Source organism: Hydra vulgaris, chromosome 11 (genome assembly GCF_038396675.1).
Source record: "Hydra vulgaris chromosome 11, alternate assembly HydraT2T_AEP".
NCBI classification, from domain to species: domain Eukaryota; kingdom Metazoa; phylum Cnidaria; class Hydrozoa; order Anthoathecata; family Hydridae; genus Hydra; species Hydra vulgaris.
Window position 1 is genome coordinate 48,195,550 of NC_088930.1, and position 20,342 is coordinate 48,215,891.

At 30.2% G+C, this 20,342-nt stretch overlaps 3 protein-coding genes across 3 annotated transcripts; 1 reads left to right on the forward strand and 2 right to left on the reverse strand.

The window, feature by feature from the left end:
- Window positions 1-9,003: 9,003 nt before the first annotated feature.
- On the forward strand, window positions 9,004-11,295 carry LOC136086723 (uncharacterized). The gene is made up of 3 exons (XM_065809046.1): window positions 9,004-10,315; window positions 10,486-10,734; window positions 10,821-11,295. The coding sequence occupies exons 1-3, from the start codon at window positions 10,210-10,212 to the stop codon at window positions 11,027-11,029; spliced, it is 564 nt and encodes a 187-aa protein (XP_065665118.1). The 5' UTR covers window positions 9,004-10,209; the 3' UTR covers window positions 11,030-11,295.
- Window positions 11,296-12,800: 1,505 nt separating this feature from the next.
- Window positions 12,801-14,054, reverse strand: LOC136087088 (uncharacterized). The gene has a single exon (XM_065809594.1). It carries the CDS (start codon window positions 14,052-14,054, stop codon window positions 12,801-12,803), a length of 1,254 nt encoding a protein of 417 aa, XP_065665666.1.
- Window positions 14,055-17,162: 3,108 nt separating this feature from the next.
- Window positions 17,163-18,969, reverse strand: LOC136087089 (tigger transposable element-derived protein 2-like). Its single transcript, XM_065809595.1, has 2 exons — window positions 18,941-18,969; window positions 17,163-18,144 (listed from the first exon to the last, which is right to left on the reverse strand). Exons 1-2 carry the CDS (start codon window positions 18,967-18,969, stop codon window positions 17,163-17,165), a joined length of 1,011 nt encoding a protein of 336 aa, XP_065665667.1.
- Window positions 18,970-20,342: the final 1,373 nt, after the last annotated feature.

Here is a 20,342-nt window from a genome sequence, read left to right on the forward strand (position 1 = left end):
CTATTTATGGAAAAGATTTGAAAAATATAGTTGCTTATTTAAGTTATAAAAATGATCACAGCAAAACAAGGTATTTTTCTCAACAGTTCAATTTTTTTATATCTTTTATTTTTATCTTTGAGGGATGCATAACATTTGTCATATATTTTTTAAAGGCTTACGCAACCAATTCAATTATACACAAAGTAACGTTGTGGAGTGATGGCTCATCTTCTCAATTTAAAAACCACTTCATGGTAAAGTTTCTGAAGCATTTTCAAGTGACATTTAATATTCCAACTTTCGAGTGGCATTTTTTTACTACAGCCCACGGAATAAGAGCTATTGATGGGGTTGGAGGAGCTTTAAAAAGAATATTATGGGAAAAGGTTAAAGCAAGACAAATTATTATTGAAAATGCGTGGCACTTTTATGAAGCTATATGCAAAGATTCGACGGTAAATTTAATATATTTGACTGAAGATAAAATTGATCAACATTATAGTCAGCTAAGCGACACTTTACTGCTAGCAGAAAATGTTGAAGATATACGACTCTACCATTACTGGAGATATACGACTCTACTATTACGGGAAAGTTGAGAATAAAATTAAATACGCTAGCAATGTCAAAAGTGTGGTTTCTAGCAAACATGTATAATAGAGCGTTGGCATAGAGCCATTTCTGAAAATCTGTGGCAAAAGATCAATTTCAACTCGGTCAAACGAAAGACACTTTTCTAACCCGTCAAAAGCGGGGGTCTCGGAATATTATCACCGAAGGAGCAAAGTCTTGCGCTCCGCCTCAAAACGCTCTTTCAAATAATAGAATGCGAAGAAGACAAAACTCACAATTCTTACTACTTTTCAAGGTATTGGGTGGCAAGTTCACTTGTAAAACTTACTAAACAAAACCAAAGCTGGAATTTTTAAGACAAAACACTTTTCCAAAACACTGGGACAACAAAATGTCTCAGTATTACAAATACGGGTCCCTGTTTAACATACCCCTAAAATCAACAAAAAACTTTTATTTAGAACAGACAGACGTGCCAGCAGAACTTTTCTGGAACAGTTCAACAAAAACAACAATGCTGTGGACCCAGATTTGGAAAAAATTTTTTACCTCTCACGCATATGGACCAACACAAAACGTCCTCTTTCAAATTGAGCATAATCTGCACATCTATACCTACTGTCCTCCTTCTGTTACAACATGGAAATACTTTAAAGATGTATATATCTCCTTGACATTCCCAAACAACTTTTCACCAATAAATTTGATATTCTCGATTGAAACTGCGAATTTATGGGAGAAAAACCCTACCTTGCAGCTGCTTTTGACAGTCACTCAAACCACTATGAGTGAAATATGGACAGTAGATGCCATCATATCTTTAACAATTTGAAAATTAACCCAATGGCAGTGATCAGGATAATTATCAAAAACATCAGAAATATTATTACTTTAAAATATAATTATCATGCCCGTAGAAACACTGCGGACATTTTCTGTCAAACTTTTTGTATTAAAAATGTTTTTTGTTAAATAGAGAATGGAATCTGAAACTATACATATGAGCTTAACTAATACACTGGCTTATAGCAAGAACAAAATGTTTTGTTAAGTGTTCCTGTTCCCAGCAAATATATTTTCACTTTTACAACAAAAATGTTGTTATTTATGATTAGACAATCACTGCCAGCCCTTAGTTTATGATATATAATTTATTATTTGCATGTTTTCTTTAGATTTCGTAACGTGGTGTTCTGTGTAAAAGTCAAGTATTTTTTATTTTACTTAATAAAATCTTTCTTTACTTTATTTAAATTATCTTAATCAACTTCTTTTAAAACCTTTTTTTTTTTTTTTAAATCTATTCTCTCGATTTTTTTCCGCACAACGGCTCAAAAATATAAAACATAAAATACAAAAAAAAAAAAAAATTAAAAATACAAAAAATTGAAAAATAAAAAAACACACAAAAAAAGAATAAATATAAAAAAATATATAAATATAAATATATAAAGTCAAGAAATTATTTTAAAAATACAAACATAGATATTGTTAATTTTTTTGTATGGATAAATCAATGTTTAAAATTATATAATGTTTTGTAATTAAAAAAAAAAATTTGTTACGTTTTTTTATAAAAATTTGTTGATATTTTTTTTTTTTTTTAACTATAAACATTGTTTAAGTAGTTTATATTTTTTTAAAAACTTTGACAATGCTAAAATATACCTTAAAAATATCTAAAATCGCGATGTCACGACCGCGACCTTTTGCTAGCTACCATTTTATGTAAAACATGAACAAAAAAAAAAAAAAAAAAATTTTATTATAGTCAATATAACATCGTATAAAAAATAATTAAAAAAATTAAATTTTTAATTTGTTGAAAGTTTTCTACAAAAACAAAATTACTTAAACGAGTTCTGTTTCTGTTTTTGTAGCTGTCACGACATCGAGTGACTTTATTTTAACATTGCAATGCAACTATAGCATAAAATTTACTGTAAATTTTTCAGATAGTAGTATGTGATCAAATGTACATATTACCAAAAAAAAGAGTTTATTAAGCTCCTTGCTTATATTTTCCCCTTTCGCAGTAGAATTGTCACGACCGCGACTATATGGTCCAATGATGACTATATGGTCCAATAAATGACCCAAATGCGTTTTTATAGATATAGCCATATCTATAAAAAATATAATTTAAAGACGTGTAAAAATTTCAAAAATAAGAAAAATATTGTTTTAGTAATGTCGAGGTCAAGTAGCTGTTGTTTAACAACACATTTAAAATGTTAAATCGAGTTTATCGTTTTAATACCATTCATAAAAAATGAGTTCCCCAATTGTGGTCCTCTTCTAGATATTGAAAATTTGGATTTTCTCAAAGACATTTTTGGAATATAGTAGTTTTGCATAGAATGTTTTGTTTTGTATTTATGATGAACAAGTTGGAAGTAATTATGGAATATTTTTGGGACCAAATTATTTTTTAATTTAAACATAAACTGAAGGATGCCCTTGATGTTTTGTTTATAAATATTAAGAAAGTTTTTTTTTAATATTTGTTTAGTACTAGCATATCCATTAGTGAGTATGCGGCATGCTTGCTTTATTTTTACAGACTAAACCTAGTTTTGATTGGTAAGTACTTTCCCAGGCAACATTGCAGTAGCTAATGTAGCTATGAACAAATGCAAAGTATAAATTTTTTAGACATAAAAAAAGTATAAACTTTTTAGACACTTTATTTATAGCATACTTAGTTTTATGCATAATCCCAATGGTTTGAGATATTTTATTTTCTAATAACTCGATGTGCTCTTTCCAGATAATATGCTCATCTAGTATTACTCCTAGAAAATTCACAGAAAATACTCTTTTTAATTTAGTTTTGCCAAAAAAATATCTGGAGGTTTTAATGATAATGTGTCTGACTTTGATGGTTTGGTGAAAAGAATGTATTTGCTTTTTTCGATGTTCAAGGATAACATTTTAGCCTTTAATCAAATGCTTAACTCTTCAAGCTTCTGATTTATTGTGTTAAAAATAGTATCAACATTTGCAAAAAGAATAAACCTATGAAACACTTGATTCTACATATCTACCTATGAAACTCTTGATTCTACCTATCTACCTATGAAACACTTAGTTTTACATATCTACCTATGAAACTCTTGATTCTACTATTAATGCCATCAAAGATAAGTTTTTCGTCGTCACATGGAAAGCGAATGTAATTCAAAAAATATCTTATCGTCATAAGTCATATTTTACATTCTAATGTTTATAATTTTGTTGTTTCTTTGCTTTTTTTTTATCTTATCCATCATCACTAATTTCTCTCCAGTTCTGAGATGCACCTTTCACATTCAGTGTTGGTATAAAATGAAATTATAACAGCATTTTAAATAGAAAAAATGTAATTGCTCAAAAGAAACACTTTTTCATGGAAGTAAAAGAATGCCTTTTTAGAAGGTGGTGGTGGTCCGGTATTATAATATTATACTAAAAATGCATATTTAGGCGTTAATAGTGGTGGTATGATATTGAAATATAATGTTAAAAACAAATTAATCAGTTCATGATAATTTATTTTAAGAAAAAAAAATTTAGTTATAAAATTTTTTACAAAACTTTAATTAAGTATAACAAAAAAAAATAGTTTACTAAGCTATCTAAAATATTTAAACAGTCTAAAACATGTGTTTAAACTTTAATTTTTGATGTAATAACAGCGAAACAAATATAAACTAAACAAGTTTATTATTTTTGATAAAAAGAATTGAAAAGAAATAAAGTTGTAATAAATAGTGGTATTAAGTTGAAAAAAAGTTTAAGTTGCTGGTGATAATCACAAGATAAAACCAAATTATAAACTTGCTTAAATTAAAGTCAGTTTGTCATAATCATATTTGTTTTAATATTACGCGAAGTCTTTGCGCGGATACAAATACCATAACGTGGAGTAATCGAGTACTTTATGGAGAAATTGCGTGACCGTTAACATTTAGATTTGAAAAGCCTAATATAGTAGATATTAACAAAGCTAAGTAACTAAAAAAACTGATTAGTGTTAACTAACAACAGTTTTAATAAAAAAAAAAAAAAGTAACTGATAGCAAGTTAAACATCACGTGCAGATTTATCAAACTCTGTAAAAATTAATAACTATAAACACTATGAAGAAGCATTAGGTGAAGACGATTTTAGCTAAATAATTTCTGCTGAATTTTCTTTCGTGTACAATAAATTAATAGAGGTAAACTTTTATAAAATTTAAAGTCTCATAAATAAATTGTTTATAAAATGTGGTTGTCTTGATGTTTAAAGTTAGCTGGCACTTTTATTTGGAGTAAATGAGTGAACCATTTGAAATAACTTTTTGCTCTTGAAATATAAGTGAAAACAAACTAAATGTTTACAAACAAATACACATAACTTGAATATAAGTAGCATGTACTTTTTTTCTTTTTTATAACAAATTTGCACAAATATTAAGAGACTCCTTAATATTGAGCCAAAAACAATAAAAAAGTTACACACATAATAGTTTTAAAAAGACTACTTAACTTTTGTAATGACAAAGAACCCCCTTAATGATACAGAACTTGTAAACATACTGATCAGCTTTTAAACATACCACACAGAACTCAGAGGTGTCGTGTTAGTAGTTTTCACAAAACTAGTGTGTTGTTCAAAGAAGTTAATTATTACCAGATAGGAAGTTGTCAGTTGCACAATATATTGCAAACTTGAGACCATTTGGCCATGCATTAAAAAATAACTTAATTTAGTTATACAAAGTTTTATTGACAAAAACTTTTAAGGACTGCTAATGTGATGGTTAGGCGAAATCGTTTTTAGATCAATATAAAAATATTTTATCAAATTAAGGATGTAAAAATAATTTTAGAAAACTTGCTGCAATTTCATGTGATTCTCTGAAGAGATTTTTCACTAATGTAGAAGAAAACATCGATATTTTCTCTAAAATAATTTCATTTTAGTAATCTTCATCTTCATCTTAGAAAAAAAAAGAAAGTTTAAAAAAGTTGAACAAGTAAGTTGGAAAAAAGAAAGTTTAAACAAATTGAACAAGTAAGTTGAAAAGTTGAAAAAATCATATACGATGAACAAAAATCAAAACGAACAATTTCGGAAAAGTACTAAACATTTTTTAACTTTTTCAACTTGTTTCAACTTTTTTCTTTTTCAACCTATTTTTTCTATTTGTTTAAACTTTCCTATTTTCAACAAGTTGAAAAGGTTTTTTCCTGAGATTGCTGCTTTTAACTTTTCTAACTAATAAGAAATCGTGTTAAGAGTTTGCTACAATATAAATTGGTAATATGAGAATATACAATACAATATGAAAATTTGCTGTAATTGCGTTAAAAACATCAAACATCAACTCGCCTATCAAACAAATGAACAAAAAATATAGTTGGCAAGGCTTCAAGGACAAGCATTTTTCCATCCTCTTCGATCATCCTCTTATTTTTTCCATCTTTAAGAATCTTCCTTTCATTTTTTCCATCTTTTAGGAACTTTCTTTTAGCTTTTCTATCATCTTAGAATTTACTATTCACACTAGTTTTTGAACGGCTTGTAGAACATCAAGAAGTTTTTACTAAAATGCAATGGTAGAATTTCTAAAATATTAGTTTCATCTCAAAAAATTATTTTATGGAACAATGTTGAAACAGTTTTTCTGGTTCGAAGTTCTAATCAAAACATAACCTAATCAAAATAAAAAATATCCAACATGATGACTCCTTAAATAGAAGTACTTGCATTATATTTTAAAAGTTTTAAAAATTGATAGATCGTGATTTGCCTCTAACCTGAAAGATGTATATACAGTGGCGAGCAGTGAATTGTACACAGCAGTAAATTTCTATATTTTTATTTCTTTGTACCTTAATTTAAATAAATTTTAATAATTTGTATTATTATTTGAAATAGTAGTATTTTCTAATCTTAGTTATGGATCATTAATAAAATAAAAAATACCGAATATGTAACCATTGAATTACGAGACGAAAAGATAAAAAGTAACCAAAATTACTGGAGTAATTCACAATTCTACAATTCACTGCTCGCGACTGTAGAGCTAAAAAAAACTTCTGCAAATAAATACGCCTGTATACAGAAAAGCAAATTTTTCACATTAAATATCACAAAAAAATTGATTTATATGTTGGTGCTTCTGACTTTTATGGTTTTTGTTTTTCAACAAAAGCAAAATAGACATCAAAAAAGTTTGTTAACTCCTTAGATAACTTAGATAAAATAATTAATTTAAAAAAAAAGAGGATTGCAGATACTAAAAGTGCGAACTTTTAGAGAACAACTTAAATGGCAGTGTAAAAGTAAACGGTTGCTTCGTTTTAGCTTCGTATACAAGAAGTTTCGAGTTAACCATCATATTTCTAGTAGTACCGTACTTGCAAAACTTACCAAAAATGAAAAACAGAAGCAGAAGAAATGATTTAAGATTTAAAGGCTTTAAGGGAAGAGACAGAATATAATACTTAAAACGTAAATGATCTTAGAGTTAAACTTTCCTTTAAATAGTTAAACTATAGAACAATAAATATTCGTAAAACACAGGTACAGCTTAAACTTATGCTTACACCGTTATATATTGATATATGTAGTAATAATATTATATATTGATATATGTAGTAATAATATTATATATTGATATATGTAGTAATAATATTATATATTGATATATATAGTAATAATATTATATATTGATATATGTAGTAATAATAGTTTAAGTCTAATCGCTAAATACTAAAACCGCCATGAATTACAGAAAGTTGGCGGAAGTAAAAAAAGTTAGCGGAAGTAAAATTGAGCAAAGATTATACAAGATTGTACGTTAATAATACAAAATAACAAAAAATAAATACCCTAATGTAAATACCCTAATGTAAATGCCCTAATGTAAATACCCTAATGTAAATACCCTAATGTAAATACCTTGATGTAAATGGCAACAATAATATAATTTCATTTGATTTTTTGAAAGATATATTTTTCAATATTTTGCAAGCATTCAACTTTATTACTCACTTATCCAATGACATATAAAATATGCAAATATCGCATGGGATTGGGCTAAAAAAGCGTACCTAATAAACTTTTAAGATCGTTATTGTCACGCCAAACCTCTTTTATTCAAAATGAATATTTTTAATATATACCAACTAAATGTTTTTTGTGTTCTTTGTTTTATATTTAAATGTAAACTAAACTTAACTTTTATATCTTTTCGAAATTTATATACAATAAAATCTCTCAAAAAAATACGGTCTAAGAAATGACAACCTTATTTATCAACATTATTCGCGTATAAATTTTGGAAGAGCTCTTATATCATATTAGGCAGTTTTTCTTTGGAACCAAATAGCTTTAAAATTTTTTGATGTTTTTCTTAGCTGAACTTTACCTACTTTCAAAAATAAACTAAAAAAAAAGTTATTTTTGTCAATAATATATTCGAGTTCTTTTGAGCTAGATCATCTTTTAAAATTATTTCCTAATGTAATTTAAAATACTTGATTTTAAATTACATTTAGGAGAAAAAAATTTTAATTTGAAATAATTGATTTATTATTGTAATGTTAAACGATTCTCGCATGGTCGTTTAATCTTTACTTTGGCAGACATTTATAGTGCGCACGCGTCACTGTAGATTTTTTGTTTTGCTCTCGATATTTACCGTAATTTTCATTTGTATTTTGAGACCATTCAGGGGGTTTTTAAAACTATTTCAAATTGTTTTTGTTAAAAAGAAGATAAATAAAAAAAAATTGGTTGCAATTACAACCAATTTTAAAGTTAATGAAATATTATATTTAAGTAGTTCGATATCACAATAAAAACTTAAAACAGCGGTTGCTATTGAGCAATTCCACGACCGTCACAGCGTGACAACTGTCTTTTTTTTGTCTTTAGCCTTCAATATTTTATTATTAGATAGATATAAAAAAATTTTTTTTTTCTATTTTGTTAGCTCATAAAAGGTGCTACAAGAAACAAGAAATTAAAATTAGGGTGGATATATTAGCCTCTTGTTCATGCGAGAAAATATAAAACTTTCTCATTGTTTTTTAGTTTTTAGATCAACATCACAATTCAGCTAATATAGATGAACTGAATTATTAACTTGGCATTAAACAAAAAGTTTAGACATTACTCTTACAAATTGTATAGCTAAATAACATTTATTTAATTAAATTTCAAATAGGTGCACCTTTAATTAACTTGTGGTAAACGTCACAGCGTGACCAGACACATTTGGATAATTATAAACCAGGTAAATGGGCTGTTTTTTTAAATAAATTTAAAACTAAGTAGAGAAGGATTAGACAAATATATAATTACATCTTCATAAAAATAGTTCTTACATAGTAATCTTCAGAACACGCCCATACTATATCAGTGTCAAATCGCGTCCATATTATATTGCTGTCATATATACAGGTAGACGGGCCCCAAAAACCACATGATTTTTTCTTTTGCTGTATCTTTTGTACAAAACAAACAATTTAACTTTATTTTGCTTTTTTATATGCTTTTATATGGTAAAAGTTCTTCCCAGGGGTTTAGAAGTATTTTGGTATTTTTTGTTTGCTTTTTTTTTTTCAGTAAAGTTTCGCTATATTTTAGTAGGGGACCTCAAAAACCGCATGGCTTAAATTGTTTATAACTTTTATGAAATTAGTTGCAACTTTCCAATTTTTTGGAATAGCTTGTTATATTAAAATCCCCTTCATATGGTAGTTTGATTGCAAACTTATATTTTAGGGAAGTACCTAAAGCGCTACAAAAACCACATGCTTGGGACCCCAAAAACCACATTAATTTTATTATTTTTAACAAAAATATAAGTGATATTACAAAAATTCATGATTTAAAGTAGATTTGTAGTAGTTGGAGCTATCTTTTTGATGATAATGAATTTATATAGAGATTTTATTTTACGCTCCTGCTTAGAGGATAGTTTTAGTTCAGTTTGCAGTATGTGAATTTGCGATATTAGTTTATTTGTAAGCAAATAAATAAACATGAGTAACAGCAACAAAAAATTCAAAACTCGCTTGCAAATGAAGTCACTAAATCCAAGTTCTAATGCTGAAGCACTAATTAAAAGAAAAGCTATATTAGAAAAAAACAAACAACTTGAAGCTGCTGTTCAATGGTGCAAAGAAAACAATGTAAGAGGACATGCTGCAATTAAAACAAGACAATATCCACTTATTAAAGATCGTGAAACAATAAACCGTAGACTTGATGGGAAAATAGTCAATGGTCTTGAAAGACAGTACTGTGCAATTCTCTTGGAGGAAGAAGAGATGTCAATTGTTTCATACATTAAGAATAAAAATCGAGCAATGCAAGGCATAAACAAAGCAGAACTAACAAAACTTGTCCTTGACGTTCTGAAAGTTAGACAACACACAAATAAAAGATTGAAAGGTGGCAGAAAATTCATAGCATTATCTGCAAATGCAAAAAATGCTTTGACACAAAACAAGTATTTATGTTTCTTATATATATTTTTAAAAGGTAGTAATAGTCAACATGTTAAGATATAAAGAGATTGCTTGTAGTCCAGGAGTTGAAGCTTTGTAAGAGAAGCTTTTTTAGTTAACTTTTTATTTTTGTTTTAAACACAGGTTAGGTAAATCGTTTTGGATGCGCTTTAAAGCTAAGAATCCAAGCTTAACACTCAAGCGACAAGGAAATGTGTCAATAGATAGAGCTCTCAATTGCACGAGGGAAATGGCATGTCTCCACCTTGGTATGAGTAAACATTGACTTTTTTATTTTATTTCATAGTACACCATAGCTTCATTTAAAATTTAACTCATAGCTACACCTTTTTATTAGTTTATGTATTGCTACTGTACATTCATGAAAAATAGTTCTACCAAAACTGAGTTACTAATTAATTTTCATGGTTGCCTTTAGACGCTCTTGCAGAAGAATTGATTGAGACTGGCATTATGACTGAAGCAGTACAAAAGGGGACAGGAGTTTGGACTGGAAATATTGATACATGCAGAATATTTAATCACGACGAAACACCACAGTTCATCAATTTTGGTGTTGATGGTACTCCTGCTGGTCTTGTTTTTGCTGCAAAAGGGGAAACATGTTGTAAAATGATCAGAGAGAACCGTGAATGCGTCACCATACATCCTCTAGTATCATTTTCAGGTAGTTATTGCCTTATCACTTTTTTGATAAATATTTATAATATGGATTGAATAGATGATATGTATTATCTTTCTTTGTAATTGTAGGAGACCTTTGTGTCTGTCAAGTACTTTTTGGTACCGTTGGAATAACTAATCAAATGGCTCCAAAGGAAGCTGTGGTAAGTATTCCGCATCTTCTGATAACAACTTGCAACCATGGTGTATCTGATCACAACTCGTTATTAGATATGTACAAAGAGTTTGATGAATATCTTACTGAAAAAAGTGGCACGACCAGTAGTTTTGCTTTCTGATGGGCATTGTTCACGCTTTAATTTTGATGTCTTAAAGTTTTTACAATCGAAAAACATACGTATGTTCTTAACTCCACCAGATACCACTGGTGTGACACAGCTTTTAGACCAACTCAACAAAAACCTTCATCATGAGTATCGTGGTATGAAAGAAAATATTTTTACTGATTTCAATTCACTAAATAAAGAAGCTTTTATGATGATTTTAGGACGTATTTGGAACAACTGGGCCCCAAGACAATCTATAATCAAAGCTGCAAGACGTGTAGGAGTAACTTACACATCATTAAGCGTCAATGACATGCAACAGGACAAGTTTGCACGAGCTGCTTTGTGTATTGATTTTTCAAAAAGTGTTACATCCAGTACAACAACTCCTGGAAGTTATACTATTAAATCTCCTGATAAAAGAAAAAATTCAGCTCAGTATTGGAAAGAAAAGTTTGAGCGTTCTCAAGAGCTTATTCAAGAGCTGAGCGAAAAAAGCATTCAACTTGAAGAAATTCCTGGCTTACTGACAGTACAGAAAGTTAAGCCGAAAGTTTCCAAACTTACTACAAGGGTTACGCAGGTGTACGGATCAATGAAAGGAAAAAATGTGTTGGACTTAGTGAAGGTAATTCAAGATAATAAAAATCAAGAAATAAAAGATAAGGAAGAAAAAAGTTGGAACAAAGAAAAACAAAAAGAAGCATTTTTACGGTGTAAAAATGAATGCAGCTGTGGAGAAGGTGTGTGCCATGCCATAAAGCTACAGCAATGCTCTTCTTGCCACAATGTACAAAAATCTGTCTGTGGAAAGTTATCTTGTAAAGTGGATGGAAAAAAACCAATAATGTTTTTAGCTGCTGCAGTAACCAACAACTCACTCAAACGTAAGGTTATTGAGCATGAAAGTGATGAAGATACTAGAAGTTAGAAGGATACACCAAGAAAGTGACCTTACAGTGATAAGGAGATAATTTCATTATTCTTAGTCAATTAGTTGATCAACTTATTAAAGAGTAAATAGTTTCAAAGATGTATAAAAACACTTTTAAATTGTCTTAAAGACTAAAGAGCAACATTTCAATTTTTTTTATACAAATAACTAGTAAAAAAGTAATTTTACTTGATTGTTAATAGAAAAATAAATGTTAATAGAAAAAAGCAAAACTCCATTTTAATATTGAGTTTTTGATCCATGTATATATATTTTTTAGTAAGGGACCCCAAAGACCACACAGAAACTCTACTTTGGTTAAGATAAAATATTTTAGCAACTGTCTTTTTCATTTATTTTCTTGTGTTTTTTTTGTAGAAGTATGACATAAATCTTTACAAAAAACACTACTTTGCAAACTTAAATGAAAATTTCAAGTATTTATGGACTATAATGTCAAAATGTTATAAAATTGAAAAAAATTTTTTTTTATTGTTTTTAGTATAATTTTCAAAAATTTATGCTAATTTGGTTATTTTTAACAGTTTCTTTTAAAAAAACTATCTTGTCAAATAAAAAAATCTATTTTGCTGCTTAATAAGGCTTTATCTATGAGTTACAGGTACTAATGTGAGCGTGTGGCTTTTGGGGTCCATGAGTTTTTGGGGCCCGTCTACCTGTACAACGTTTTAAAGTTTTTCGGGGATTTTGTCTGAAGACGTAAGTTGTTTCACTAAATACTTGGCACTTGAATAGGGTCGAATTTCTATTTTCCCATTATTGTTTTGAATTAGGTGCGCTGAAAATATTCCTGGTTTTGTTGGTGCTTTTGTAAATAACTCATCAATTTTAAATTGTATTTATAACATCTTCCATAGAAACAAAATAGACATTGAAATTAGTCTCATTTTTAACAGCTTCATGAAAAGTTATGGCATCAGTTATTATAAATTTTCTCTGGATTATTTTTTGCGTTGCTAATCTTTTAACGGTCCCACCTATAGCATCTACTGGTCCTTTCCCATGTGAAGCAGCAAAAAAGTTCCAGAATAATTTTAAATCATGCTGTTCTTCCAACCAGGGTATTGCTGATGCAATAAAACGATTTTTAAATTGATTACTTGGCCTGTCTGTCCAAACCTGTAATATTTTAACACTAGATTCAATATACTTAGATAATAAATTATGAACAAATACAAGAATAGATTCTTTTGAATGGCTTAAATCATCTGAAACTATGACAGCTGATGAGCATGAATTTTGGTACCAAAATACAGCAGTAAAAACAGTAACTTGCTTCTTGTGCCAATGTGCTGACTGCACTTCATCTTGCCACAAAGTTGAAAAATTTTCAGCAAAATCCACTTGAAGAACGGCTGTGTCTGGATTACTTTGAAGTTGGATCTTATGATCACGATATGTCTTTGATTGTTTCTGTTTAATAAAATAATGCCAAAGAAATGAAGGTAAAGATTTTGAAAAGGTTCTGTAAAGATCATCAACTCTTCCCTTTTTTTCAATTTTTTTAATATATTCCTTTCCATTACCTTCTGCAACTTTTTCCCATTGGTACCATGTAATGCATTTATTCTTGTCAACTTCATTCAAGGCAAATAGATTATGAAACTTTGCAGCATCTTTACATTTTGTACACATATTATTATAACAAATATCTTTTTCACTATCACATACAATGCTAAGAGGAAATTCATGTGAATACAATGGAAAATTCGAATCAAACTTGTGCAAGGCTTCAAGGATAAGAATTATATTTTGATGCTGTTTACAACAACAAACGTTTCTTGACATTGAACTAGACAAAAGCACATGTGGTGGGCGTAAACTAGCAAACTTTGATTTTCCGACTGATTCTTCAGGATAATCACTTTTAAAAACAGCATAAGCTTCATTAACATTCATATACAAATGACGTTTTTGCACAGTTTCTTTCTTGTTCTTTAATCTCACCACAATGGTGTCTCTTTTACCGGGTGCTTGACGGGATATATCATCACGCTGATAAAAATCAAGAACCAATTTTACAGTTAAAGCATCTAATGCATTTTTACTAAGTATTTTTTCTCGGCTTGGGATTTCATTCATTTTTGTTAAAAGTTTTTGTACAACTTTAGCCCTCTTTCTGGGTGATTTTGGTTGTGCTGACTCGGCTCTCTTAACAGCTTTTCCAAGAGTGCTTGCAGATTTGTAAGGGGGTGATGTAACAGCTACAGATTTTGATTCTGCTCTTTTTTGTCTGCTCTTTCACTTTCTCTGCCTTTCTTTTTCTCGTTCAGCCTCCAAATTAGCGAGTCTTCTTTCTTTTCTTTTTTTTTTGATTCTTTTTCATTAAGTACTTTTTCGCCAAACTTTTCTAACTGCCTTTCACGATATTTCTTTTGACGCTCAGCATGAGTAAGAGGCATGTTAAACCCTTGAAAGATTAAAAAAAGGCAACACATTAGTTATGGAGATGCACGTATTACATCTAAGGCTCAATGGAGTTACAGTTATCCCTTAGAGAGGCTCTATGTATCTCAAAAGAGAGCCTCAAGGATAACTGAGCATTCATCCTCAAAATGTTGTCTTTGCAAAACATACCTATAATTTGTAGTTTTTGTAGAAAATGTAAAAGAAAGTAGGCCACTCAATAATCTGGGTCCTTAAAGTTGATAAAAACTAAATTGTGGTTTCAGTTTAGCAGTTTTAAATTTTGTTTTAAATGTTGTTAAAAAATTGTCACGCCGTAACGTCACGGCGTGACAGAAAAAGATTCTAAAAATAACTTGAGCTAATTATTTTTTTAAATATGTTAGTATTTTTTTAGATGTACTAGATTGAGTTCTCATTGCGCTGGATTTTTGAAACCCTAAGTTTTACTGGTAGTCTTAGAAATAAAACTATTGGTACCCTAATTGTCACAGCGTAACATGTCACAGCGTGACAATAGTGGTAATAGCATTTGATTAAAACAAATGGTATTCTGAATTTGTCTGGCAATAAGTATGTTTTTATCATAAGTAGGAATGATTAGTGCAGCTAAAAGCTTGATTGCAATGAGCAAGACAAATTTTGAATTTTTTTTAAGTTCAAATGAAGTTTGGCAATTAAAAATGAATTAAATTATTGCAAAAACGCCTACTTTTACCTTCTGTTTCAGCCCATATTATTTTTTATAATAGCGGCATACCATAGTAAGCTATATATTTTCTGATATATAGTATTATCTATATTGGGTTGGTTTAATTTTATCATTTTTTGTGAGACGGTCGTGGAATTGCTCTATTGCTACTAACTACATGTCATATTTTATTATAGGGGAGAGTCGCCGATTATGGACCACTTTTGTTGCAGAGTGTATAATTCACTCACTTTCGCTTAAATAGTTAACTTTTATATTGTAAACCACTTCTTACCTTCAGCTGAACATATTATATGAAGCTTGTAGTGGTTGATTTATTAATAATTATAAAATGTGTCAAAAACGTCAGTGGTCCATATTGGGGGTACTTTAAGCTTGTGCTCCAAATATGGACCATTGAGGTTCCTATTATGGACTAGTTATAAATGGTTTGACTTGGTCATTTAAACAAATTATATACACACTAAAGATAGAATTATTAGAATATAAATACTCAAGAGTATGTAAGCTTCTAATTTTTAACAGGTTTTTAGATGTCCTTTTTGTAAAAAAAAAAAAGTTATTAAGTTTAAGCCAGCCACCATTTATTTGATTCTAATTCTACCAGTCTCATGCACATGTATGCATACACTCAGTTTGGACTCATGTATGCACTCATGTATGCATACACTCAGTTTTATTTATAAAGTGTTTTACTATTTTAACATTTAGCACACACAAAAACATGAATACTGATGTGTAATAATATTTCAAAATTTATTTTAAATAAAGTCACAATCTGAAGTTCCTGCGCATTCTTCATGTGCCCATCTTTTGCAGGATCGACAGCATATCATATTTTCTATGTTACATTCTCCACACATAAAACAAAGCCATGAACTTTCATTTAAAATACTGGTACTAGTTGTTGAATTCATTTTGGGTTTCTTACATTTCTTTACTACTTTTTCTTTAATTATTTTTGTGTTTTTGGACTTTTTAACTTTTGTGTTTGTTTTTGGACTTTCCTGTAGGAACAGCTTTTTATATGGACTTGAAGTAAGAATTTCTGACTGTTCTTTGCGACACTTCCTTTTGCCTGCACCCTTTGGGGGAAGAACAGGGACCAGTCTCTGAATAGGAGACAAAGCCCGGATGTAAAAAATTAGTGCGTCATAGTGCCCAGAGTTATTTTCAAACATGGTGTACTTCACTGTGATGGGGTTACCACTATGTTCTTCACCATACATCAGCACATTCCTGTTTGCATTGTGAATCACAATTTTTGTTTTCAGAAGACAGGAGATCTGATTTATCTCCCATTCTCCCACAAACGAGTCTGGTTTGGCAATGTGAGCAATACGCTCTTTTAACAAGTTAAAGTGAAGATGCTGGGGTTGGTCAGCATTTAAGGCATCCCCGTGCATGTCAACAGACAATATTTCCAAATTAGATATCAAATGGCTAACAAGCTGATTATGAAGTGAGTCAGTCATAGCAGTTTCCTTCAGATGAAGCAGTGGACTGACCAGCTTGCCGTTTAATCGCTGAGCTGACTGAAGATCTGGTGTTGTGCACACAACAACTGACCTAAAAAAACATTTCCCATCAGAGTAAATTGGGATGAGCAAAAAATTTTCCAGCACCTGTGGCAGAACTGTTTTGGAATGGAACGTTTCAACAGCCAGTGACACTGGGTGGGTCACATGAGTTGTTGGTTTTGGAACCATCTCATCCATCATGCCTGGAAGTGGTGGCACACCCTCCTGGTCTTGTGCTGGTCTAGTTACACATACCAATGCTGTTATCGAAGCTTCCTGGGCTTGTGCTGGTAATGTCCCTGATGTAAGTGGTGAAGACAGCATGGTCTCGCGGTCTCCTGCTTGAGAAGCGAATGATGGCGCATAATCCTGAGGTTTAAAAACATCTCGTGAGCATGGCCAAATTCCACACGATGCAAAACCATTAATTGCTGTTGACATGGTAGTAGCCTTTGCATATGCCACATGAAAAAGATTGGCCACCTGATATGAACTCACTGAACGTCCTTGATTTAGTCTCAGCCATTTTTCCACCTCCTGGTCGTAGTAGACTTAAAGGGGCTTAAAAAAAGCTTTATCCAGAGGCTGCAGTTTGTGTGTTGTGAGAGGTGGAAGTGACAACATTATGACATTGTTGTCAATGGCAAGCTGAATGGCCTCAAGATTTTTAGTATGGGATTTGTGGCCATCTAAAATAAGTAAAACCTTATCATCTTTTGTTGGCTTCACATGACTGATGAACATTCTCATCCACTGTACAAAAAGTTCAGAATTTATCCATCCTGAATCAGAACATGTTATAATGCTGCCTTCTGGTGCACCATCTCCCAGTTCATCAGGAACCCGTTTTCTTTTGAATATAATCATTGGTGGAACATAATGTGTTCCACCAGCATTTACGCAACAGACAACTGTTGTGTTAACACCCCTTTCTGCACTGGCTATGCTACCTATCTGTTTTTTGCCTTTTAGGCCAAGCAGGCGCTGGCATTTCTTTTGCACGGTTGAAATACCAGATTCATCAATATTGTGAATGTTATTGGCCTTGAGGCAATGATCTTTTATTAAATTTTCTAGTAAATTAAAAAACCTGTCAACATCCCCCAGGTTGAAGCCGCTGGCTCGCGACATGGAAGTAGCTTCTGGTTGGCGGAGGCAGAGGTCAGGGAACCTGGTTAAAAATTTGTAATACCACTTTTTCCCAGCTTGACCTTTATCCTTATTGAATGGGTGATTTAAAGCCTTGTGTTCTGCAACTTCAAATGCCAGAGTTATTAAATCTTTCCTCAACATTCCGAAAAACACGGCCTCTAATTTTAAAACTAGGTTGTGTATTTCTAGCTCAACATCCGCAGGAAGGATAGTACTTCTGCCTAGCTTTTCAAAGCCGTTAGCAAACTTGTTAGCATTATCAAAATGCCTCTTTAGAGTTGCTTTGGGGATGCCGTATGTGGCTGCACATTTGTTCAAGCCAATATCACCATTTCTGTACGCCTCAATAGCACGTTGAAGATCATCATTAGTCCAGCAGCCCCTGATTAAAAAAAAAAAGATTGAAATAACTTGTACGACAGGGCAAAATTTTAAAAATAAATTTGTCTAAATTTACCCACTACAATCTACCACTACAAATATAACACTTAATAAATATTTATCATTATTTATTATTATTAATAGGCTATTATTATTATTATTAATTTAATTTTAATCATTAGGCCTATAGCCTATAACTATAATAATACTGTAATATTAATAATGATTCTTAATTATTTTTAGACCCTTAGCCTTATAATTATATCTTAACTTATATTATTATATAATTATCTAATTTAAATTTAATAGGTCAATTATAGTAATAGTAAATACTTAGTAGATCTATAATTACTATAATTAAATAATTATAATCTATTATAGATTCTATAGTCTGGCTATAGTCTAGTCAAATTTCAAATACTAATAATAATCAAAGATTAAAATCAAACATAAGATTAATATAATTTAATTTATTAATAGCCTATGATAAAATAATAACATCCAAGAGAATAAGGACTTATGTTCCCCAATATGGACTACAGTTTCCCATCTTGAACCACTGGTCCATTTTAGGGACAGCAGTTGGTCCATATTGGGAGAACCACATGGGCATCTAATTTTACTAAATAAAACCAAAACGATGTCATTTGGAGCAACACGCTTGTATTTAGTAAGAAATGAAAAAGCTTTCCATTTAGCATAGAAGCATTGTCCTGGTTCATTTATTTGTAGAATGACACACAAAAAAAAGCGAGTGTACTTTTAGAAAAAAATAACCAAATAAAATACTAACTTACCTTTTTGAAGTAATCTTGCTGACCGCCATCATTGAAATGCGATTAAACTGAACGGAAGTCACTCTTTAATGCTACGTTTCCAAAATTTAAAAATAAAATCGCATTTATTTGTTTCATCGGTGGTCCATAAAAGGGGACGGTCCATAATGGGCGACTCTCCCCTAGTGTGCAGACAATGCAGAAAATATATCGGCAATAATTCATTTAACACAACAATTTTAAAGATTAAAATCCTTTTTCACTGAACTAGAATATGAAAGGACATACAAACACCCACCCAAAATTGGCTTGAAATGATATACAAACACGCAAATATCAAACAGAGAGTAACAACCTCTAGTTACAGTTTCACTGATTCAGTTTAATTTACTGACCACAAACGTTCTAAAAGCATTTTTCGAATGTTTGTGGTCAATGAGTTAAACTGTGAAAAATGTTTTTTGAAGAATTCTGGTAAGAAGATAAATAAGCAGTGTGGAAGACAACTATAAAAAAAGGGACAACTCTCTTTAGACAAGGGAGTCAATTAATAAAAAATGGACAATTTTTCTGGACTGTCTTATTTTATAAGTTTGTTGATGTAGCTGATCATCGACACAAAAAATTTTCAAGAACAGAAAATTACATAGAACTGTGCTACTTTATAACTGTCAATTTTTATTTTGTGCATTTTTTAATACTTAATTACTACATATTAAAATTAGAAACAAAGAAAAATGAATAAAATAAACTCAATCTTGTCCATTTAAGTTTGGATCAGAGTTAGGATTAGGGTCAGAGGTCAATCTAAAATTGATGGGTTTTGCATCTTTTAACAGCTTTTCTTTTTAATGTCAACAGAAACCAGGTTTTTTTTAAGTTAACTTTGAAAAGGAATTTAATTTCTTTATTCAATTTGTTAATTTTAGGTGCCCCGAGAAGTCAATTACAATTCTATTATTATTATTATTATTATTATTATTATTATTATTATTATTATTATTATTATTATTATTTATTTCGTCATTCATAAACATTTTACAATGTTCTTGTTCTACAAGTTTCGTCAATAAAATTTAAATAAAAATTAATAACGACAGGAACAAGTAGAAGACAGTAGTCTTGTCGTCAAGCCCCTATAGTAAACTTAAAGTATTTTTACAAATTTCTCATTATATAAATTTACAAGTACTCATTATATAGAATAAGTTAGCACATAATTACAATAAGATACGATAAATTGCAACAATAAAATAAATTAAGTAAAAAAAATTAAAAGATTTTTTTTTTAACTTAAAAATACAAAAATACGGTTGTGCCTGTTATTTCAGGTAAATACTGTTTAAATATATTTTTTAAACAATTCATTGAAGTTATACTTTCATATTTTCATCAAGAACTATGTTCCACAGACGAGGTTCTT